The 24,481-nt window shown below is 45.6% G+C and overlaps 1 protein-coding gene and 1 long non-coding RNA gene across 2 annotated transcripts; one reads left to right on the top strand and one right to left on the bottom strand.

Annotated features, from left to right (window-relative positions):
• Nucleotides 1–12,220: 12,220 nt before the first annotated feature.
• Nucleotides 12,221–20,402, bottom strand: LOC100831965. The gene is made up of 3 exons (XM_003573823.4): nucleotides 19,889–20,402; nucleotides 15,992–16,114; nucleotides 12,221–12,600 (listed from the first exon to the last, which is right to left on the bottom strand). The coding sequence occupies exons 1-3, from the start codon at nucleotides 20,151–20,153 to the stop codon at nucleotides 12,446–12,448; spliced, it is 543 nt and encodes a 180-aa protein (XP_003573871.1). The 5' UTR covers nucleotides 20,154–20,402; the 3' UTR covers nucleotides 12,221–12,445.
• Nucleotides 13,749–15,496, top strand: LOC112272006. Its single transcript, XR_002965642.1, has 2 exons — nucleotides 13,749–14,042; nucleotides 14,195–15,496. It is a non-coding gene; the product is annotated as an uncharacterized LOC112272006 (long non-coding RNA).
• Nucleotides 20,403–24,481: the final 4,079 nt, after the last annotated feature.

The raw sequence follows: 24,481 nt of genomic DNA, 5'->3' as shown, positions 1-24,481 counted from the left end.
GAACAAGTTGGCGGACTCGGCGGTGGAGACGCTGCAGGGGTTCGACATCCTGATGGCTTCCTTTGACGGGGCGAACATTGGCAGCTTCACCTCCTTCGCAGATTTCGTTGGCCGGCTACACGACCAGGAGAACTGTGTCATGGCTTTCGGGGATCGGTATGTCGGCTTCGCAGCCGAGCAAGTCACCGGGAAAATCCTTACCCGGGTCCACTCCGCCCACCCCGACTTCCTGTTCGAGTCGGTCTTTGACGCCTGGTCAGACGAAGAAAAGGCCAAGACCCACCGAGAAGTGGTACAAGGCATCGTGGACGAGATGGTGGCGCGGATGCAGAACAAGGCCGATGAAGCTGAAGCTGCTGATGAAGAAGCCACCGGAGGGGGCCCTGACGTCGAGGAGGCACCTGCCGCCGAGACTGCTACTCCGGGAGCACCTCCTACATAGTTATTCCACTTGTTCCTTTTTATTTACTTTCTTGCAAGTGGCGCAAGGCGCCTTACGACTTATTTTGTGTTAGCCCCAATCATTTTAAATGTTCATCCCGCGAACTCGTTTGTTACAGTTCCATTTCATCCAATGATAATTTACTTCTTCTTTACTTATAATTGGATTGCCGGGGAGGGGCTTTGTCCTCCACGTGTTATACCTTGTGTACCCGGGGACTTGGCAACCACGTGTCTAGCCAGACCAGGGACCCGGGACGGACCCGCAGTGCCGACCTGGTGCCAGACAGCAGCGGCCAGTCACTCCACCTGCGGGTTAACTACCTCAGCGCACACGCCTCCGGGACAGAGCCGCGAGTCACGTGTGGGGAGCGTCCTACCCCCGCAAGTGTCCTTCCTACACTCCGGCTACACGGGAACTAAGCTCACCCCGGTTAACCAATGCTATCAAAGGAAGAACTAAGGACTCAAGTGTGAGACCCCGAGACTGAATTTATGCAATTTAGACCCAAATGCTAACTCGCGCATAAATCAAGTCCTAGTGCCTCCCTACGACGAACACTTCACCACATACACGCAATGTGTTCGCCGCAGGTTGGAACAACAATGATATCATTACATCACTCTAAGACACAAGAATTAAGTCAAGCTCATACATGGAGCAAAATACCAAGTTATTACAACTCACGGACACATGTCCACAATCATCATTACACCAACGGAAGCAACTTAGGCCCGAGTACGGACAAATTACAATTATTGCCTAAGAGGCTGAAACTGAAAAGGGAGAGCCCGCACAAGTTCACAGAACCCTGCTCTGGAATCTTCTGGCTAAATGTCGAAGCTGTAGTCGTCGAACTCCACGAAGTAACCACTCACCTGCTCCTCCGGAAACTCTGGAGAAACAACGTTGCAAAGCAACTGAGTACAAAGTACTCGCAAGACTTACGGGAGATCTAAACTAGAGATGCAACAAGTCTCAAAGGATGGATAATATGGTGGGGTTATGCAGCAGGAGAGACACACTAATGACATCGTCTAAGTAGAGGATGAGAAGCGTCTACTAAGTGAGGTGATCATCTAACAACTAACACCAAACAAACACAACCTCTTATCACCGCCTCGACCCCTTGTGAGGAAATGATCCAAAGGCACTCACACTTAAGCAGTTTAAGCATATCCATGATTAAGGCTAATTACTACTCAAGTTTAAGAGATTAAGTTAATTAAATGGTATGAGTTCTCTATGATCAAGTAATGACCAACCAAGTCGTCCATAACCGCGGACACGGCTTTCCGAAATATTTATCCCTGCAGGGTGTGCCAATTTACCCGTACACGCTCGTCCAACCCTTGACGCCACTAGCATGAAACACACGCAAAAGCATGTGCCGGCAGGATTGAGTGACACGACGTTTCCAAGCCCCACAACTAATCCAGGGAACCACCCAACTGAGTCTAATCCGAAACGAGAGCCCGGCCGAAGCGTCGTACGGACTCAAGAGTTGCGGGAACAGCTGGTAGTGGTTCAGTGTCCGCAGAATAACCACTCCAGACGTGTGCCACGGTCCTATATGTATGCAAAGTACCAACAAGTCTCCAAACACAACACCAGTGTATATGCGATATGCCAAATGGAACGCCCGAATTATGTGGCCCCTGGAAGAGCTATGAAACGAGTACTAAGCCGAGGGGGAACTCATATATCCTCCCACGAGCGGTTAGCGTGAAGTTTCTTGGGTCGGCGAAAACGAAAACTCAGTCCTTAAGTCGGCGCAAATGGAACAAATCACCAATGCGTTAAAGCACGGCGTCCCATCGTTGCCTTGTTACAGTTTAATATCATATCACAGTTTAATAATTGGCAATTAAATACAGAAAGTAGCACGTGGATGTAGCAATTGTATAACCCCAAGTAAGGACACTAGACTAGCAATCTAAGCAGACTTCTAATGACCAACTAGGGCAACAACAAACATGTGACATGGTAATAGGATAAGGAACAAGACAACAGGCATTTCAGTAGAGCTGACTAAAGCTATGCAATTCTAGAGGCATCGTGACAATAACCGAGAACGTAACTTAATGCAAGAATGAGAGAGAGGCATTGGGTATAATGAACATGTTCAAGGAATGGTTGCTTGCCTGGATTCTCGGTCGTTGGGCACCGAGAGAGGGGATCCGAAGAAGTGTGGGAACTCGGATCGTCGACGGAGTAAGTCGGAGTCGCTATCGTAAAGATCCAAATCACACAATACGCAAATAAGTAACAATTCATGGTGCAATGCACAATACAACATGAGGTGGCATGTGACAACATGATGCAACAAAAAGCAAGTGAAAGGATTCCATTTAGCAACAAAGTTAACCATTAGGTGATTGGAACATGGTAAACAGTAGCTTTAAAGGACTCAAATGGCCTAACCAAGTATGCTACTGTGTTCTACAAGTTACAATGATCAACTTTGATGTTTACAACAATTACAGAAGAGTTACAAATTTTAAATTAGAGACTAAACAAGTTCATACTTTTGAATTTTAAATCTGGGACAGATTTTAAATTTGAAACCTCAAAATGTAAATCTAATTGCACAGTTAAATTCCTTGCATTTTTCTAATTCCAAAACATACATGGTTTGCTCAATTTGGATATAGCATGCATTTACTAGGAATTAAACAAGATTTGAAACATTTCTGGAATTTTAAAAAACAAATCTGAAAAGAAAACCCAAACACACACGTTCAAACCCTAGCCACGGTCACTGACGTGTGGACCCAGGCTTGCTGATGTGGCGCTGGCGCGGCACAGGCGCGTGGACTCGTTCCACCGGGCGCAGGAGTGCACCAGGTCGCTGACAGGTGGGTCCGCGGGGCCCACGTGTCAGTGGTTGGTGAAATCCCAAAAATGGGGTTTTTATTCCGCGCGAGGAGGAATCGAACCCGCGTCGGCCAGATCCAACGCTGAGGAAACAAGCCATTGCGGTAAGAACTCGGATCTCAACATAACAAGGACGTAAGCCCTTTTGAACCACCCCAAGCTAGTTGCTTGCGGGCGCGCGCGGCGACCACGACAACGACTCGTCGGCGGCGACCACGCGGCACGACGGAGGGCTAGCAACGCGGAAACGGAAGCGGCGCGCAGAGTTAATCTAGGTGGCACGAAGACCACCACATCATCCTTAAGGAGAACGACGGCGTGGCGCGACGAGCAAGCTCGCCGGCGGCAACCGGAGCGCGTGCGCACAGCTACAAGGCTACGGAGCACTAAAACGAGCGCAGAAAGAAGCAGGGGCGAGAGGAGCTCACCACAAAGTTATAGGAGGAAGCTGACGGGGAAGCGGTGTACGGTTTGCCGGAATTTCGCCGGAGAAGTGGCGGCGGCCGGAGAGAAAGAAGTCGTACTAAGTGCCGATGTAGGCGATCTCGCTCTGATTACTTGCACGTGCGTGTAAAGGACGACGAGGCGCAGCTCGTGACGTGCAAGGCTCGTCGCGGTTCGGTCGGACACGGCGGCGCAACGCGACGGCGCCCACGGCTCGGGAAGAAGGTGACGGCGGCGGCGCAGAAAGAGAAGGAGGAGGACCCGTCTAGGGTTTCCTGGCGCTAGGGCTGCGAGGAGGGGCACGGCGCAGCTTATAAAGAGGCGCGGTTGGAAGCTGTCGCCATCGGAGGCCGACGTGGAGCGGGGGGGTTCACCGGCCAGGAGCACGAAAAGCAGAGGGAAGGAGAAGCTCTGTGAGACAAGGCGTAAACCGGGGAAAGGCGCCTTCGACGCGGGGAAGCGCACTGCGGCGGCGGCGCGCGCGGCTGCTGGGCCGAGCTGGGCTTCGGACGAGCGCGGGAGAAGGGGGCCGCGGCGACTGGGCGGCGCGAAGGGAGAGGCCGAGGTGGCTGGGCCGGCTCGGCCAGCAGGTAAGATTCTTTTTTTTCTTTTTCCTTTTCCTTTTCTGTTTTTCTCTCTTTGCAAATAACTTTGGATTCAAAATTCAAATTCCAATTTGAAAAGTTGAGGAATAGGAGAGTTCAAATATAGTGCTAGTATTTGAAAATGTTCAAATGGATTTAAAGATTGAAAAATCCATTTCACTCTCTTTTATAAATTATGGAAAAGGAATTCAAACTCAAAGAAGGGTGATCCATATTTGAATATTCTAGCAAATTCAAACAACAAGAATTCAAACAACAACATAAAATGTAATTTTCAAATTTATGTGAAACAAAGAAGTGATGACATGGCATGGATGCATATGTAAAATGTTATGCAACAAGAATTAAATTACAAACAGGTCTAAACAAGGGTTTAAATGTAAATGTTGCTCTTGGGCTGTTACATCAAGGTGAGGTACTTAGCTTTCTGTGCTCTCAGTGTTTTTGAGCACCCATTTGAGAGTCGTGGCAAGGACACGGCGGCAATGCATCCTACTGCGATATGCGCCGTGGGATGCACCACCACCGTGCCTTCGCTACGCCTCTCGCCTTTGGTGTTTCCATCTCTGGTATTCTCTTCTAAGTGATGTGGCAGGGCCACGATGGTGGGAACACCCTCGGCGACAAGTGCAGAAGGATGCACCACCATCGCCTCTCTGCGACATCACTTGCCTTCTTGCCCGTTGTTGGTATCGCGCCTGCCCCGGTCTTTAAATAGCCGAAGTGATGCCTTTGCCGCCACGCATGCGGAACCTCCAGCAGACGCGTGGAGGCACTGGCCCTGTCCCAGTTTCCTGCATCAAGCCTCAAAGTAATTGCCATATGTGTACAACTTACTCGCAAGACGACGACACCCGGGACTGCCCCACGAGAAACACAGTGTGCCTTCGTCCCCATCTTTACCCTGCATGTCAGATTCTCGCAGTGCCCAAGGTGCATAGCAAAAAAAATTCAAAATGCGCGAAAAACAGCACAAACTGGATAACCTCCTGCCTCCTAGCCCCTGGGCATAGAAGAGTCGACTTCAGACTTGGGTGTGAGCATTTTCATACTTCCATGGTGCCTTGCTGTTAGGCCTTGTTCCGGGGCGTCCCAGCAACAAGCTTGGTTTCCAGGGTTCCGACAGCCCCCTGCTCACAGCCAAGGATGAAGGGACAACTCTGTGCACCTACAGCAGGAGATAGAAGCAAATATTAACAGGAAACACAAAATTCATCGAAACAACACTTATCTTTATTCATCTTTGTGCTATTCGAAACAACAGGAGACTAGCTTAAAGAGGCACGCTGCCACAGCGTCACCTGTGAGTAAGGTGCCATCGTTTCACGAGTAGAACTTGCGTAGGTGCTCAATATTCCAGCTATTGGGCACCGGCAAGCCTTCTTTGGTTTCCAGCCGGACAGCCCCCGCTCTGGTCACCTACACTACCCGGAAAGGGCCTTGCCAATTTGGAGTCAACTTGTTCCCGGCCTTCGTTCCTTGTATCCGGCGCAGGACAAGGTCTCCAACCACGAGCCCCTGGGGACGGATTCTCCTGTCGTGATAGCGACGGAGCCCCTGCTGGTAGCCTGCAGCTCGCACAGCAGCCCGGCATCGGATCTCCTCGATGAAGCTGAGGTCGTCAACCCTCTGCGCGTGTTGGCTGTCATCACGGTACGCGCGTACCTTAGGTGACCCATGCTTGAGCTCGAGGGGCAGCACTGCTTCTGCCCCGTAGACGAGCGCAAACGGAGTTTGGCCCGTCGCCTGACCTGGTGTGGTCCGAATCGACCACAGCACGAGCTGGAGTTCTTCGACCCAGTGCCTCCCGTGGCCCTTGAGCTTGTCAAAGGTTCTCGTCTTGAGCCCCCGCAGCACTTCTGCATTGGCGCGCTCTACCTGCCCGTTGCTCCTTGGATGAGCGACAGAGGCAGAGTGGATCTTAGTGCCCATGTCCTCGCAGTAAGCTTGGAACACCGCACTAGTGAAATGTGTGCCGTTGTCGGTGATGATGCTGTTAGGCACACCAAACTGGCACACAATGCCCTTGAAGAACTTGATGGCCGCCTGTACCGTGACAGCTCGCATAGGCTCCACCTCGACCCATTTCGAGAACTTGTCAATGGCCACAAGGAGATACTCGTAGCTGCCAATAGCTCTCGGCATCTTTCCGACGATGTCCATCCCTCGGACCGCGAATGGCCACGAGGACAAGATGACTTGCAGAGCTTGAGCGGGCCAGTTGCTCTTCTTCACGTGAAATGGGCAGGCTTCACAGGTCTTGACTAATTGCTCGTCGTCGGCTAAGGCTGTTGGCCAGTAGGAGCCGTGCCGAAACGCTTTCCTAGGTAGCGCCTTGGAGGCCACATGGTGCGAGCATGTGCCTCGATGGATATCCTCCAGCAGCGTGCGCCCTTCCTCTTGGGGCACGCAGAGGAGCATGACTCCGTTTGGACGCCTCCGGTAGAGATCCCCATCCACCGGAGCGTACATCTTTGCTTGCCAGGCTACTCGCTCTGCGGCAACGTCTTCTCTCGGGAGGGTTCCGTCCTTGAGGTAGCGAATAATATTCGTGGCCCAAGGTGGCGGTACCCGGCTCAAGCATGCCACGAGTTCTGTAGCATGGTGCCCCGCAGCTGTGGGGTTTCCTTGAGTTGCCGGAGGGGCTTCCCCAGCAACCGACTTGGGATCGACAGAGGGCTTTGACTGCTTCTGTACGAATACCCCAGGAAGTACCTTGCTGCTTTTCGCTGCCAACTTGGACAGTTCATTCGAAACAAGGTTATCCTTGCACTTCACGTGCTCAAACTGGAGCCCCTTGAACTTGGACTCCAGCTTTCACACTTCTTCCACGTACGCTGCCATCTGGGGGTAGTCGTAGTCTTTGTTCACCTGATTGATCACGAGTTGAGAATCCCCGCAGCCAACCAAGCGCTTGATGTCGAGGGCGATCGCTGCACGTAGCCTGGGTAGCAGCCCTTCGTACTCTGCTGTGTTGTTAGTGGAGTTGGCGAAGTCGAGCTGAATCATGAACTTGAGTTGATTTCCAGTGGGCGACTCGATCACTACTCTGGCACCGGCACCCTGCAGGCTGAAAGCGCCGTTGAAGTACATGACCCAGTACCCTTCATCTAACTTTCTGGGAAGGCTTGCTTCCGGCTCTTCTTCTTCTATTCCCGTGGATGTCCACTCCGCGACGAAGTCGGCGAGAGCGGCACTCTTGATGCTCTTGGTATTTGCGAAACGCAGCCCGAACTCCGCTAGCTCCATCCTCCATTCGGCCACCCTCCCAATGGCTTCACAGTTGATGAGGGCCCGCTCTAGACAGAACCCGGACACCACCGTGATGCTATGCGCCTGAAAGTAGTGGCGCAGCTTCCGTGAAGTGAGCAGGATCCCAAGCAAGAGCTTCTGGACCTGCGGGTACCGTACCCGCGCATCGCGCAACACCATGCTAATGAAGTACACCGGGTGCTGCACTAGCCGCTTGCGTGGGACAGCCTGAGTGGGCTGCCCCTCGGCCCTCGGGGCAGGGGTTGTAGCCGGGGATTCTTCTGGATTTTCGGGAGCCCCCTACCCCACTGCCTCAGCCCCCGGGACTTCCTCTTTTCTCTCGGCAACGATCACAGAGCTCACCACCTGATTTGTCACTGCTAGGTAAAGCAGCAACGGCTCGCCCGGCTTGGGGCGACGAGGATCGGCGACGACTTCAGGTACTGCTTTAAGTCCTAGAACGCTGCTTCTGCCTCAGGGGTCCAGTTAACTGGGCCCTTCTTCTTCATCACTTTGATGAAAGGTAAGGCTCGCTCGCCCAACCTTGAGATGAAACGCCCGAGCGCCGCAACGCAACCGTTGAGGCGCTGGACATCTCTGATCCTGCGGGGTGCCTCCGTCTTCTCGATCGCTTCGATCTTCTGTGGGTTGGCCTCGATATTGCGACCTAGCTGGGGTCCCAGACGTCTCCTGCAGGTCGCCGACGAGCGAGTCCCTACGCCGCGACTTGACGATGATATCGTCCATGTAGGCCTCGATATTGCGACCTAGCTGGGGTCCCAGACACTCGCGCAAAGCGCACTAAAATGTCGAGCCCGCGTTCTTCAGCCCGAAAGGCATGCATGTATAACAGCAGCAGCCAACCGGGGTGATAAACGTTGTTTTTTCCTCGTCTTTGACTGTCATCTTGATCCGATGGTAGCTGGAGAAGGTATCTAAAAAGCACAACGACTCACAACCCACTGTGGAATCCATTATTTGATCAATACGGGGTATAGGGAAGGGGTTCTTAGGGCATGCACGATTAAGATCAGTAAAATCTACACACATGCGCATTTTATTTCCAGCCTTAGGGACTGCAGCAGGATTTGCTAGCCAACTAGGGTACAACACTTCCCTGATTGCCCCGACGTTCTTGACCTTCTCCACTTCTTGCCGGATTAAGTCTTTGTGTTCATGTGCTTGCGGGGGAACCTTCTGCTTGACGGGGCGCGCGTCCGGCCGCACCGCCAGCCGATGCTCGATCACCTCCCTGGGGACTCTGGGAAGATCCGATGGCTCCCAAGCGAATACATCAGAATTTTCACGAAGGAAGGCGATGAGGGCGCTTTCCTATTTGTCGCCGACACCGATAGAAACGGTGCGCGCCTCGTTGCCGGCTTGCAGGGGTACCTTCTTGACCTTGGCACCCTCCTCCTTCAGCTTGCCTAAAAAGCGTCTAGATACATGTAATATTTCGACAATTAATATGGATCGGAGGGAGTAATTATATTGTATTAGGATATCCCAAAGGCTAACGGACGCAGCTGCACTATTGCAGCGCTCCTGGCACACGCACGGCAACGCCGTTCGATCGAGCCACAGGCATCTAACCGCCTAGAGACATCCCGACCAGGTGTTCTTTTTTTAACACAGCAAACCTCTATCCCCTCATCCAGCCTTGAATCCACGATCCCCTTCCTCAATCTCTCATCACGTTTGCTCACCTCCCTCTCTCTCTCAGGAACCTCAGTCTCTAAGAAACATCAATCCCCTTCCTCAATTCCTGATCCTCAATCCCTAGCAGTTGGGCGAGTGGCAGCATGGGACGGCCACGGAACCTAATGCGATGGGGTGGAGGAAGAAGACAGAGGAATGTCCCACGCGCTGCACCGATGCCCAGGCGTCGTACCGCGGCGGGAACATCCTACTCCTGCCGCTGCTTCCATGCCCACGAAACCTGATGATTCGCCGTTTCTCCACCGCTCTCACCGAAGCAAAGCACTTTGCGCTACCATGCTGCTGAGCAGTAGGCGTGTCAGAGAGGATTCGGCCTCTATGCCCCGGGTGGTGAGCGGCCAATTTCTGGTCCCTGGGACCTTCCCCGCCGTTCATATCATTGTTTACTATCGATTCAAAAGTATTCCAAATAGTTGCTTACTATCGATTGAAAGTTGCTATATATATCGTGCATATCATTAGGGTAGTTTTCTGAATACAAAGTTGCTAAAATATATTGTTTCTTGCTAAGATACGCCAAATAGTTGCTTAATGTTGATTCAAAGTTGTCTCACACGGAACATAGGTAGGATCATGCTTGAATTTGTGGCTGCTAAAATGCACAAGTGCTCCCTCCATTCCATAATTCTTGTCGAAATATTACATGTATTTAGACGTTTTTTAGCAATAGATATATACATTTTTGGGCAAATTTGAGACAAGAATTATGAAATGGAGGGAGTAGTTGCTAATATATGACAAATAGTTGCTTAATGTTGATCCGAAGTTGCCGCATGCTGCACAAAGACAGGATCGTACTAGAATACAAAGCTGCTAAAATGCATAATTAGTTGCTAAGATACGACAAATAGTTGCTTAGTGTTGATCCGAAGTTGCCGCAAGCTGCACAGATATAGGATCGTGTTTGAATAAATTTGCTAAAATGTGCAATTAGTTGCTAAGATAACTAAAATATGCCAAATAATTGGTTAATGCCGACCCAAAATTGTTGCATGCCACATAAAGATAGGATCGTGCTTCAATACAAAGTTGATAAAATGCGTAATTAGTTGCTAAGATACGCTAAATAGTTGATTAATGTCGATCCAGAGTTGCCGCACATTACACATAGGTAGGATCATGGTTGAATATGAGGTTGCTAAAATTTGTAATTAGTTGCTAATATAAGCTAAATAGTTGCTTAATGTTCATCCGAAGTTGTCGTATCCTGCACAAAGATATCATCGTGCTTGAATACTAAGTTGCTAAAATGCGTAATTAGTTACTAAAAAACGTCAAATAGCTGTTAATGTACATCCAAAGTTGCCGCACCCTGCACAGAGATAGGATTGTCATTGAATGCAAAGTTGCTAAAAACTTAATTAGTTGCTAAGATCTGCCAAATAGTTGCTTAATGTTGATCCCAAAGTTGCTGGTATAGTAGCCAAAATTGCTAGGATGGGAGTGAAAGTTGTCGATATAGAAAACAAAGTAGCTACTATGTGAGTCAAAGTTGCTGGTATAGCAGCCAAATTTGTTAGTCGTATGTCAAAAGTTGTCGGTATAGAAGTCAAAGTTGTCGGTATAGAAGTAAAAGTTATCGGTATAGTAGTCAAAGTTGATCCTACGATAGTCAAAGTTGTCGAAATAGAAACTGAAATTTGCATTATTTAACAACAAAGTTGCTATCAGGTGGGAGCCAAAGTCCAGTATATGAGTTAAAGTTGCTAGTGTGGGAGTCAAAGTTGCGAGTATATGAGCTAAATTGTGGTATGTGAGTCAAAGTTGTCGATATAAAAAATCCAAAGTTGCTTGCAAAAGACAAAGTTGCAACATATTGGTGAAACTTGCCACCGAGGCACAACAAAGTTGTTAGATTGGAGCAAAAACTGTTGCCGAGTGAGAACCAAAGTTGCCGGTATTGAAACCAAAGTTGTCGGTATAGAGCCAAACTTGTCTTATAAGGGCCGAACTTGTTAGTATGAAAGTCAAAATTGCTAACTGTATACTCAAAATTGTCTTATAGGAGCCGAACTTGCTAGTGAGAGCCAAAATTGCTAGTATGGAACAAAATTGCAGGTATAAGAGCCGCAAAGTTGCAAATATGTGAGTAAAAGTTGTTGGAATAGAAATAAAATTGCAATTTTAAGAGTACAATGAGCAATTTTGACTTATTTTGTCGACAACCTTTTATTTTCTTAGCAACTTTCACTTCAATGTAACGGTACTGACAAAGTTGCAAAAATTAAGAAAAAATAACATCGTTTAACATAAATGTTGCTTGTCAAATTTTTTTTGTCAAATATATCCAATTGAGATTTAGTTTTGAAGAGCTCGTCACGATATAGTCAACGGTGAAAACGGATCATAATGTCGACGGTTGGTTTGGAAGTTATGGCGTTTTGAAAACTAAATGAACGAAGTTATATGCATGTGCAAGCAAACGGGTTACTGGGACGTGCGACGGGTGCACGTGACTGCCCAATTAAGCTAATTAAAAGTTACCTAATTGGACCGTTGACTGGTTAAGCCTAACCAGCCAACGGCCACTACCTAGTCACGTCCTTAGGATATATATGTGTTGAAGTAATGGTTAAGACCACTCTTGTGGTCCACTTCTATCCCTTCCCAGTTTGCTTAGACCAATCCTTAAGAAAAATTCCTCAAGACCAACCCCCACAATGCTTACCCATCTCTATCTTTTCACAAGTTCTTTAAGATTTTCCATACATTCAAGACTCCGCACCTGTTTGACTCGTGTAACTCATTGGGCTAGTGTATATTCAAGCATGCCCGTTTTGAGATTCCAGGTTTCTGCATATGTTGCACTCGTGTACCACAGCATAACAACAACCACAAGACCCGCAAGGCCGCAAAGCAAGAAACCACCACAAACACAAAATTTTCTGACAAAACTCTTGAAATTTATATTCAAGCACGCTCGTTCTGAAATTCCAAGTATCCAGCAGAGACTTCGCAAACACAATTTAACATAACACATTAACACTGAATTGCACTGATGAGCTTAATGCCTTTTTCTTTTGTGCCTAAGACATTGATGACAAAATAGCTGAAGATCGGTACTAGTAGTAGAATGCAATCGACAGTTCAATAGATGGCGTTCATGTTAGGAGGCATCATTGTATGGTAAATCGCAAGCAGCAACGTGATCCTTTGACTTCACCTGTCCAATCATCTCAGCTACTGTTTTACAGCGACATTGTTTGCCAGGACGAATGACATCCCCATAGACAGCCATCTCAATTACATCAAGCTCCTTGTCTGATCAAAAGATGGAAGAAACACTAGAAAATCAGATAGAATTTCCATGACATGGAAATGGAAGAGAAGTTTACGCATGCCAAATAATGTAGATGAAAAAAGCTGTGTGCGGTTGGCTGTTCTGATTAGATCTACAAATTTAGATTCTCTCTATGTTCTCATTCAGTGTTTATTGTAACATGGTGCAAAATTCTTTAATTGGAGAGATATTCTAGAGGGACAGGTCTAGAGGAGAATGCTAAATAGAGCACCTTTCCGCCAGTTATTATGATTTGTGATTATATATGATTATACACGTGTGTTTATCAATGGCAATTTGAGGTTAGTTAAAGAAGACGAGATATCAAGTCACAGCTTGGGAGTGTATTATTTACAGCAAGCTTAAGGTAATAGGAATATCTTTGGTGATGTTTCTAAGGCCGTGTGCTTATGTATGTCCTTTAGTTATGATATTTGGTCCTCAGTGAAATGAAAAGTACCTGTTTTCTCTTTAAAGATGACTAATATTTGAAATTGTCATATTTTCTTCTTTATTTCAGTAATTCTGAAAGAATGTTTTATCTGGCTTAACTATGTTCCTAATTTGACAGAAATGACAGAAATGACAGAAATAGTAGACTAGAATTGTTGACTATTGGATATGGGAAATGCTATGGTGAATAAATCTGATGCTTGGATATAGGCTTCCTTTGATATCTGACAAGGGAGTGTGCATCTACAACTTCAGCTTTTACAGATAGCAATCCCTTACAAGCTGATATGTTTCTTCATATATTACTAAGCATGTGCCAGCTTATCCTTGATAGTGATGCATTTAGTTGCAGAAAATGCAAAAGGGTACCGCAGATGGCTAGATCAATTAAAGAATGAGCCCAGTTCAGATTGAGTTACTAAGTTCTCACGTTCAGCAAATTCAGTTTCCTTAGTTATACTTTCATTCCCTTTGTTGTGTTGGTGTGACACACTGATAGTTGCCCTTTGCCAGATCGCTCTGAATTTGAGCTGCAATGTGTGTCTGCGCATTAGTGATTAGCTTTCCTTCGCAAGTTGCTAGCTTTGATCTGGAGGCTTTAGCTGTTTGGTATACTTCTGATATGCTGATGCCTATATGTGCTGCTTGTGCCCAACAATTTTGGATTGGACTGATCCATCTCAAAAATCGATCTTTTTCTCCAATTGCATCCTTACATGGATAGATAATGTGGTGCTTGGTATCTACTACCTCTGTTTTAAAATAAAAGGCGTTTTGGTAGGCCAAGACCTACCAAAACATCATATTGAAATAGAGGCAGTACTGTTTCTCCAAAACAGGTCTCGGTCACATGAGGTTATTTAGAAATATAGAGGCAGTAATATTTTCGTTTGTACTAAAATGTGGCATACAATCAGGGGCATGCTGGACTGGACACGGCCATGTCATCTGAATTGGTTACTTCCAAGCGGTAAGTTGTTTCTCTGAAGTTGCGTGCACAATTTTGAAAACAGTTGTTGTGATATTTTGCTTGAATCATACATTCATACATTTCATATTTTGATGTATGATTTTTAATGCAGAGTTGTGCCTAAAGAAACTGTTTGTTCTTCTTGGTTGCAGGCATCTGTTTCGGAGTTAATATCCTAAGGATGGCTATCTCTGCGTTCTCTCAGCGCGCCGCTTTCAGTTCCCTGTGCCTGAGCCCACAGTCAGCGGTAAACTTTCTATTCTCAAAGTAAACCTCAAGGCATTGACATGTGTTCATATTCTGATATGTATAGCCTTTCTTCCAAGAGCCTATCTCAAAGAGAGCTAAACCGTTTTGGGAGTATACAATCAAGGGCCGAAGTGCTTGGGGCCATTCCAATCCAAGTATGCAGCTGAATGTTGGCTCATTAAATTTTAATATTGAGCACAATGATGCATCTTTTGTTGGTAGCTTCGAAGCTTGTGAAAAATATTGTCTCTTGATACTGTCTAGAGGTTCCTCACGAGTCTTGTGCATTAACGTTTCGGTTCTCAATCAATTATGTTTTTCGAATAGTCAGCATGATATAAATTGGTTTTAGAAATGTGTTATTTTTCATAAATATGGATTTTCAGTTCACCGATTTAACTGGCATGCTTCGCATGTTGTTCCTGGTGACTGTTGAGCTCTTGTGTCATTTGAATTGAGCCTCTCACTTCACATCATTTCAACTATATTGGTGAGTTTAAGTTGTAGTATAGCTGTATATGTGTTTGTAAGTGATATGCTTTTCAGATCTGTAATATCCATCGCCTTGTATGGGCAATACTCCCTCCGTCCCATACCAAGTGACTCAAATTTGCACAAATATGGATGTATCTATGCCTAAAAAGCATCAAGATACATGTAATAGAAAGTCACTTAATATGGGACGGACGGAGTAATAAATTAGGAAGTGTTACTTCCAGATTTTTTTCCTCTTGCATGTATGGTTGGTTTGTAAGCTGTAGTAAAATTACAGCAGTTTCAGGGGCGGAGCCAGCATACCCTTGTTGATTTCAGGTGAACCAAATGAAACTTCCCAAACCTTTATTGGATTAGTCTTTACCCATACTTATTAGTCAAAGAATACACTGTAATATAGTGTTGAGCTCAATGGCGTTCCCCCTTGGCTTCGCCGCCGGTCAGTCTCACCTTTTTTTTTCACTTTCCAGGTATTGCAAGCAGCAAGCATGACAATACAACAATGTGTTCTAGGCTTCTCGTAAGTGTTAGCATGGGGCTCCAGATACTCCTAAATAGCTGGCTTGCAAATCGTAGAATAGGGCAAATTTTCAGTTAGTTAGGATTACATGTTACTGTACCAATATTGAGCCAGTATGGGATGTAAATATGATTGGATTCAGATGGCATTCGTTATGGTTGTTACCAATTTTATAGTAGAACAATTATCATGCTGCTCTTAGCATTTTTTTTTCTCCGTTTTGCTACCATGTTAGGGCCTTCCTTTTGGTCCGGGGGCTAGAGTGTTTGCGATCTCTCTTTTTACTTTGGAGCTTGCAATATCGTTAGAGTTGTGAAGTCTTGGGTTGGTCCTGAATAATTTGATAGTAACCTGAATAATATCATTATTCATCAGGTCAGGTTAATATGATGTTTTTAGTTCTGAATCCATCAAAAGCTATCCAGCTTTATATGCACTGTTTGTACTTGCAGATTTTGTTTGTTGGAGATAATACTAACAATCAAATACAACAAATTTTGTTGCAGAGCAAGATGTGTGGGGAATTTACAAGTTTGTTGACGCAAATAAAAATTAATTTGACACTAGGGATATATTTCATAAATTTCTTGGTTCGAAGAATTGACAGTGCAGCGAAGCGCACAATTCCTGCTAGTTCCCTATCATTATTGAAAACTTGAAATGTAAGGAGTATCGCTTAACTCACCTGTGAACTTGATATCACAGGAAGCGCCTTGCATCTCCGCTTTCTCCACCCATGATTTATCAGACTTGGACCGGTTCACCCTAGTCTGAAGGATCTGACAATTCTCAACAGTAGACTCCCCTCCTAAAACCGATTACCAACACTTAAGCTTGAGTGTTTTGTAATAACTAATAGAACAAAATCAGTTGCAAAGAGAACATTACGGTACCATTTTCAGGTACACTGCAGAACAACCGCAAGGAAAAAAAATACAAGCAACAACCATGATTAGGAAAGACTGACAAAGAGCATACCTTAGGAAATAAAATATGATCCACATATTTCGTAGCCTAAGTTCTTTCAAGTCAAAAGAACACACAACAAGATAATTCTAATTGCACAGAATATCAGCACAAGAAATCCTAATACCATAAATGACATGGGTGGGGATTAGAAGAACTACGCAGAGATAAGATCATATCCTTTATTTACAATGAATTAATCAGGAAGGAACTAGGCGAATTATTGGTTTGGTTTGTTTAAGAAGCTGTAAGCCGGCTGTAGAAGGAAATGGCAATCAATCAATAGAACAAAAGCAAAGACAATTCTAATCTTCTTCCTCAACGTTTGTCTCTTAACTATGATCAAGTAGCTGTAAAAAAAACTATGACAGGTGGGATAGGCCGCCAAGAAAGTGTGGGATGCTACAGTTGTGGCAGTGAAACTTACAGCAGCCTAACAAAGCTGCCACACCTGTGGCAAAATTTGGCAGGGTGTGGCTATGAAACAAACATGCCTAGTAGTTTATGCCTTTATGGCATCAACGGTGCAAGATTTCCCATTATAAACAGGGCCATATACTTCAAAAACATTGCTCCAGAAGATGCACGCTTCCTACTGGACCAAAACAACTTGTGACGAACCACGGAACCAGACACTAATTGAAGAAACAATTTGATAATACGCAATCAAAGAAAACTTGCAATGAAAAGAAACCAAAGGGGGAGCCACTTTGGACACATAAATATTATATCATTATGTCATGAACTACGGGATAATGGCTCTAGGGCCTGTACGGGGTGGCCTGGACCCAAGAGGCGCAGCAGTTTCATGAAGGTAGGCGCACCTCAAGGGCAAGGGGATAACTAGATTGATTTATTCTTTTGTTGCCTGATAACGAGTACAGCAGGCCCTTTTATAGGGAAGACTCGACTTGGGAAGAAAATCTTCTGCGACCAGGGTCGTCCCGTACATCCCGCTGGACCCTTTTAAGTAGCTGACGTGTGGCAACCCTAATCCCTATTTCCGTGTTTCCTCCGGTCCATCCCTGCATGTACCAAATCCAATTCTTTTGGCCAGCAGTTCTTGTTTTGTTTCTTCCGTGCCGCCGGCCTCATCTCCATTGATTCCTTGAACAATTAATCTGACAAATAAACTCCAATAAACTGTCCCTTTTCATCCGAGCCAACGAGTCAACGACCGCATGCTCAAAGAAGGCAAAGTTTCATTCATACAAAATCACGGACTGCAGTCCAACGAGAAACAAATTGACAAGAAAAACGTATTGACTCCAAAGCTAACTAAGCATCATCCTCTGGAATGAGCCTTGACCGGCAGCCGCAAGCAGCCAGGCGGGGCGGGCAACGGCCTGCAACTGGCAAGCGGCGGGGTGAGCAGTGGCCCTCGGTCGGCGGTGGGGCGAGCAGCGGGACTGCGTCCAGCGACCGGCGGGGCGGCCTGCGAGCGGGACTGCATCCGGCGACTGTCGGGGCAGCCTGCGAGCGGCGGCAGGGCCAGCAGCGGCGTGGATGGGTGGAATTGGATTTGGTATCGGTAATCAGAGCTTTAGCTTTGATATTCGTTTTTGCCAGGCGTCAGCTACGCAAGAGGGTCCAGCGGGATGGACGGGACGACCCAGGTCGTAGAAGATTTTCTTCCCTCGACTTGGCATCCAAGAAGCTAATCTCTACTTTCCTAACAAACCATATCTAAATATCCCTATCTTATCTCTTGCCTAACTAATTTAGGAGATAACTGGGATATCATCCCTTATCTGGATACCTAGGGCTGTGCCCCCTATAGGAACGTACGCCCATGACATTACAACCCCCCCCCCCCCCCCTTTTTTTATCAGCTTGCCCTCGAGCTGCGGTGGTGGCCACGGCTGAAGTCCGAGGAGGCCCCAAGCTGTTGGTTGGCCATGGTTATCACGGTTGTACAACACCTCTAACTTTGGAGGATGAAGCACCCAAGCCCCTGCTGCCTTTGGAAGAAGAGGTCTCTCCCATGCACCTGGCGGCAGGCACCTCCATGTTGCTGCAGTACATATCACCGTGTTTGCCTGCACCGAGGGACATCGCCTCCCGGCCACCCGCCCTAAGAGGCGTTCTTCCCTGCTGCTGAGCAGCCAAGGCGCTCGTTGCTGCTCCCTGCAAGCTTGAAGAGGTGCACATGAACACCACCTCCTGTACATGACCTCACACCCCTGCTGGACTTTCTGCTCATCCTCGAGCTGCTAATAGCGAAGGAGTTCTGCTAGGCCAATACGCTGGTGGTGTAGGTTGCACTACCGCCAGGGTTGGCTTTAGTTGCGTTGCCCCTAGAGGTAGCGATGGTGAAACTAGTGGCGGCAGTGAAGGCAACAGAGAAGGAGACAGCAAGACCAGGGGTGATGCAACTAGTTGGGACATGGTTGCTGTTTTTCGTTGCTCCAGCCTCACATGGATGTTGGCACAGATTGCTTGTAATCTGTCGAGCATAGCTTCAACCTTGGCCAACGGGGTTTGTAGTTTGTCCAGCGCAACTTGAATCCTATCATATCTAGCTTCAGTCTTGGCGAAAGGAGAGAGCTTCGTGCCTTCAGTCGCATTGGAGATCGACTGCTCTGATACCAAATTGTCATGAACTACCCAAGAGGCTCAGCAGCTCCATGAAGGTAGCCGCACCTCAACGGCAAGGGGATAACTAGATACATTTATTCTTTTCTTGCCTAATACTCCCTCCATTTCAGAAAGAATGGCGCCCACGCTTTTCGAGGTCGAACTTTGACCAACGATTAAACCAATTGTATGTAGATTATATGTTACAAATTTTATATCGTTGGAAAGGTTTTTGAAATACGAATCCAATGATATAATTTTTGTAACACATAAGCCTCAAATCATTAGTCTAATTGTTGGTCAAAACAAAATCTTGAAATGCGTGCGTGCCATTCTTTGTGAACTGGAGGGAGTAATGATTACAGCGAGCCGTTTTATAGGGAAGACTCGATTTGACATCCAAGAAACTAATCTCTACTTTCCTAACAAACCATACCTAAATATTCCTATCTTACCTCTTGCCTAACTAATTTAGGAGATACTACTGGGATATCATCCCTTATTTGGACACCTAGAGCTGCGCCCCCTAAAGGGACGTACGCCCATGAAACATTCACTTTGTTTTGAACTGCAGCAAATTTGGATCCAGACACATATACTAGTCAGAACCATTTACAAGTAATAAAACCACCAGAGCTCTAAAGCCAATAGCCTAAACTTGCATTCAGTAAATTTCAAAACATTAACACCAGTTTAATGAATAAAAGAGCTAATTTAATATCAGTAATCATTTAATCAACAAGCAATCTTGAAGTGTTAAAATTAAACTAAAATTTTCATCCATTCAGATTGCGGAGCTAAATGAGCACCTGCTTGGATGAGGGATTCTAAATCAAGGATTCGTCCACAAAAATCATCTCATCTGCCTCTTAACTCAGCTTAGCAGTGGTCAATAAGACACTAAAGAAATCACAAACTAATCGAAGCTTGGAATTACCTCTCGTTCAAAAAACATTACTGTCACGAAGTAAGAGATTTAATCTCCATCTTCTTTTCAAGCAAGAAAATGTGGTGTTTTCTGGCGGAAAAGAAAAGACACCTTTGGAGAACGGGACGATGTGATCGTATTCATAGCAGAGGCAGCCGTGGCAGCTCCAGAAGCGGCGGCACACTATGTTGCCGGCAGTGTCCTGCCGCCACCGCTCTGGGTGTCGCCCTGCCAACACCGCCGCCTTTCGCCAGCACGCGGCCCGGGTCTTCTCGTCAAAAGACCTTGGTCGCTCCTTCTCCTTAGGCTTTGGGACCCTTCCGCTGCTGCTCGCCTCACCGTTGTGCTCTCGCGGGGAAGTGGATGACGGCCCCATTTCACCTCAACCCTTCTCGCTTTCTATCTGCGCAACAGATAATAGCCGTGCAGCTTCATAACATCTATGCGAAAGCCGGGAAGGAAAACGAGCGCGCCGCCGGCCGACGAGTAGGGTTAGTAGACGCCGCTCGCCGCGCGTATGTGTGGGGTAATCGGAAGAGGCGAAGCGGCAGGAAAAGCCGAAGAGAGAGAACGAGGACGAGTTGGGCACTTGGGCTGGGCTGGGGCCTGGGCTGGGGCGACCGAATTGACAAGAGGTAACAGGGGAAGAGACGCGGATCCAGTGCCTTGACAGAGGGAAGGCACAGCGTGCCCTGCGCTTACATATCCACCACCCATTTCAATCCGACGGCACACAGATATTTCTAGTTTCTCTTTACATAAAGTTCATGTGATTAAGGATTTAGAAATTGCTAGACATAACTTGGATCTTAAATCTTTAGCTCCTGTCAATCCTGTTAAGGATGTTGACCCTGGGAAAGGACCTTTGGTAGAACTGCTAGATTGGGATGAGGATCATGATGAGGATAATTTCACACCTGTGTGGTCTAAGAAAAAGAAAAAGTCTGTTAAGTGGGCAACTTCTTCTGGACAAAAGAAAGGGAAGAAAGCTGGTTGTGGACAAGGGAAACATAGAATGGTTGGGGGGAAGAAAAAGGATCAGTTGCCGCATGAGTTGCTGGTCACTGGTCCTAGAAGGAGGAAGACTCCTGATAGATTTAAATGATTGGTCTAATTTGGAACTGCAGGGGGTTGGGAAAGAAAGGGATTAGTTCTCATTTAGCTGGTCTTTTGAAAGATCGTCAGGTTGATTTTGTGGGGATTCAGGAAACTATGAAGAAAGATTTTTTAGCTAGATTTTTTAAAAGATTTGATTGGCAAGGTAAGTTCCAGTGGCATTGGTTGCCATCTGTTGGCAAGTCTGTTGAAATTCTGGGTGGAGTAAATTCTGAAAGATTTCAGGTTAAAACAAGTTCAGTAGGGAGATTTCATATCAAGTTACAGATCTATGATCTAAAAGAGAAAATGGATCTGTATCTGGCTTTTGTTTATGGTGCTGCTCAAGAAGAATTGAAAGATGAATTCCTAGCTGAATTGGCTCAGCTTTGTGCTGACCAATCTTTTCCTTTGTTGATTGGAGGTGATTTTAATATCATTATATGTGTTGGAGAGAAAAATAAATCAGTCCATCTGAGTAGACACTCAAGAAATTTCAGTTCTATTATTAATTCATTTGAGTTTAGGGAGTTGCCTTTGACTGGTGGTTAGTTCACTTGGTCAAACTAATAATCTGACCCTACTTTGGAAAGATTAGATAGAGTTTTGATTAGCAATGATTGGGAGAATAAATTTCCTCTAACATCTTTGAGAAAGATCACCAGAGCATACTCATATCATAATCCTTTGCCGTTTGATACACATCAAATTCTGGAAAGACAAAGTGGTGAATTTAGGTTTGAATTGAGTTGGCTTAAAGATGAGAAATGCTCAGACTTAATTGCTAATATCTGGAAAGAACCTGTGGTGGCTAGAGACTTCTTGGATGTAGTAACTATGAAGTTGAAAAAAGTTAGGAAAAAATGAGAGGCTGGGGTATTAATAGAAGAGGTCTTTATAAAGTCAGGAGGAAAGAGGTTTTGGAATCATTAGATAATCTGGAAATTTTGGAGGAACAAGGACAGTTATCTTCTCAACAATTAAATGACAGAGTGATGTTACCAACTGAATTACTGTTTATGGATGATGAAGAGGAGAGTTATTGGAGTAAGAGAGCTGGTCAACAATGGTTGCTGCATGGGGATAACAACTCTGCTTACTTCCGTAGAATAGCAAATGGTAGAAGAAGAAAACATATTATTTTCCAGCTACATAGTGATGAGGGTGAGGTTAGTGGGACTGATAACCTGTTGAAACATGCTTCTAATTACTATAAAGGGCTTTTTAATAATGACAATAAATGTAATTTGTTCTTAAGACAGGATATCTGGAATACAACCCAGAAACTCAATATGGATGAGATTGAGGATCTTGAGAGACCATTTACTGAAGCTGAGATAGAGAATGCGGTAGACCAGATGGCATGCAATAAGGCTGCGGGCCCAGATGGTTTCCCTGTGGAATTTTTCCAAAATTGTTGGTCCATAATTAAGTTTGATGTCATGAATTTGTTTCATGCTTTCCATGCCCACAAGGTGGATCTGAGTAGGATCAATTATGGGAGTATTTCTTTGCTCCCAAAAGACAAAAGTATAGAGCCATTTGTTTGCTTCCTGTTCTGCTCAAGATGGTAACTAAAGCAATGACCATTAGATTAAATACTGTGATTCCAAAGCTAATTAACTTGTGTCAGAATGCATTCATCAAAGGGAGGAACATTATGGATGGTGTAATCTCTCTGCATGAGGTGCTGCATGAGGCTAGATCCAGAAAACAACAGGGGCTGATTCTGAAACTTGATTTTGAAAAAGCATATGATAAGGTTTACTAGGAATTATTCAAGTGTTTGCCAGCTACAGGTTTCTCCCGGAGATGGTGTAGATGGTTCAGAGATGTAGTAACTGGAGGAACACTTAGTGTAAAAGTGAATGGGAAAAGTGGTTCTTACTTTGGCAGTTTCAAAGGTGTCAGGCAGGGTGACCCTCTGTCCCCTTTCTTTTTTAATATCGCTGCTGATTGTTTGGCTGTTATGTTTAGTGAGGGAGTTAGGAACAAACTCTTTGTGGGTTTGGTAGATAATTTGAGAGAAGGAGGCTTTCCTTTGTTTCAGTATGCTAATGACACAATAGTTCTTTTGCAAGATGATGTGGATCAAATCAGAAACGTTAAGTTGTTGCTATACATTTTTGAACAAATGTCTGGGTTAAAAATTAACTTCCAGAAGGCTGAGGTGCTGTTAATTCAACATGATGAAAGCAAGTTGTTATTCTATTCTAAAATGTTTTGCTGTCAGATTGGACAATGGCCTCTGAAGTACTTGGGGCTACCTGTCAACGGTACCAGATTGCTTGTGGCAGATTGGGGTGCTCTTGTTGAAAAAGTTCAGAAAAGACCGAATGGTTGGAAAGGGAGTGTACTTTCTCTTGGGGGAAAAACTACTCTCATTAATTCTTGTTTATCTAGTATCCCAATCTATCATATGTCCATGTACTTGCTGCCTTTGATTGCGATAGAGAATTTGGACAAACCTAGAAGGATGTTTTTTTGGCAAGGGGGACAACAAAAGAAAAAGTATCACGTGGTTAAGTGGAAACTCATCTGTAGACCCAAGAAGAAAGAGGGTTTGGGAGTTAAAAACCTGAGATATCTCAATATAAGTCTGCTATGCAAATGGTGGTGGAAGTTAGAGAATGATCCTGACATTTGGCAACGGATCATGTTTAGAAAGTATGGAGATGCTTTGTGCATACGACATATTCTACCTAGGGCTTTTGATTCTCCTTTCTGGAAAACCTTGTTGAAGTTAAAAGACCTTTATATGCAAGGGAGGAAAATGATTGTGGGCAATGGATGTAGGACTGATTTTTGGCATGACTGGTGGATTGGGAAAGGGCCTCTGAAGGAAGTTTTTCTTGAACTATTTGCTGTGTGCAGTTATTCAGATATTACAATGAATGAAATGTTTCAGAGAGGGTGGCGGCTACGGTTCATAAGATGGATGACATTGGATCTTGTGCTCTTGCAGAGTATGCTGGAAGGATTGGTTGGGAAATGGGCCCCTAGTAATGAAAATGATAGATCACAATGGTTGCTGACTAAAAGTGGTAAATTTACAGTTAAAAGCATGTATAATCGCCTAGTCGGTTGGGGCCCTGACAGATCTTTGAGTCAACTATGGAAAGCTAAACTCCCACTCAAAATTAAAATCTGGTTGTGGCTTATATGGCATAATGCAATTGCAACAAAAGATAATATGAAGAAGAGGAATTGGGTGGGTGATTACAAATGTCGCTTCTGTGATTCAGAGGAAACGATAGGTCATTTATTTTTTGGCTGTACAGCTGCGGGTTATGTTTGGAGTGTGATTAGCTATGCTCTGGGTGCTACTCAATGTCCTAGTTGTTTTTCGCAATACTTCCGTTGGTTGCCAGATATCGTAAGGCTGTCTGTGAACATTCAGATTGTTGGTTTGGCGGCTGTGTGCTGGGCTCTTTGGAAATGCCGCAACACAGCCTGAACATAAACTGATCAAAGACCCGGCTGAACTAATTTGTCATGCTTGTGCTTTCTTGTGGTACTGGGCAGAGTTGCAGAAGGGAGAGGAGAAGGAGATGCTTCAGGCTGGTGCTGCAGTTCTCCAGAAGAGGGCGATAGATCTACGTGATGCTG

This window comes from Brachypodium distachyon, chromosome 3 (assembly GCF_000005505.3).
Source record: "Brachypodium distachyon strain Bd21 chromosome 3, Brachypodium_distachyon_v3.0, whole genome shotgun sequence".
In the NCBI taxonomy this organism is placed as follows: Eukaryota; Viridiplantae; Streptophyta; class Magnoliopsida; order Poales; family Poaceae; genus Brachypodium; species Brachypodium distachyon.
The sequence above is the reverse complement of the archived record's forward strand: the minus strand, read 5'-3'. Positions and strand labels throughout refer to the sequence as shown.

What these genes read in the sequence shown, in the direction of transcription:
- LOC100831965 (XM_003573823.4), bottom strand. Translation starts at nt 20,153, where the DNA reads ATGGGGCCGTCATCCACTTCCCCGCGAGAGCACAACGGTGAGGCGAGC. An exon ending in CATCGTCCCGTTCTCCAAAG is followed by an intron (nt 16,115 to 19,888) that starts GTGTCTTTTCTT and finishes AATCGGTTTTAG; the next exon opens with GAGGGGAGTCTACTGTTGAG. An exon ending in CTGTGATATCAAGTTCACAG is followed by an intron (nt 12,601 to 15,991) that starts GTGAGTTAAGCG and finishes TCTTTTGATCAG; the next exon opens with ACAAGGAGCTTGATGTAATT.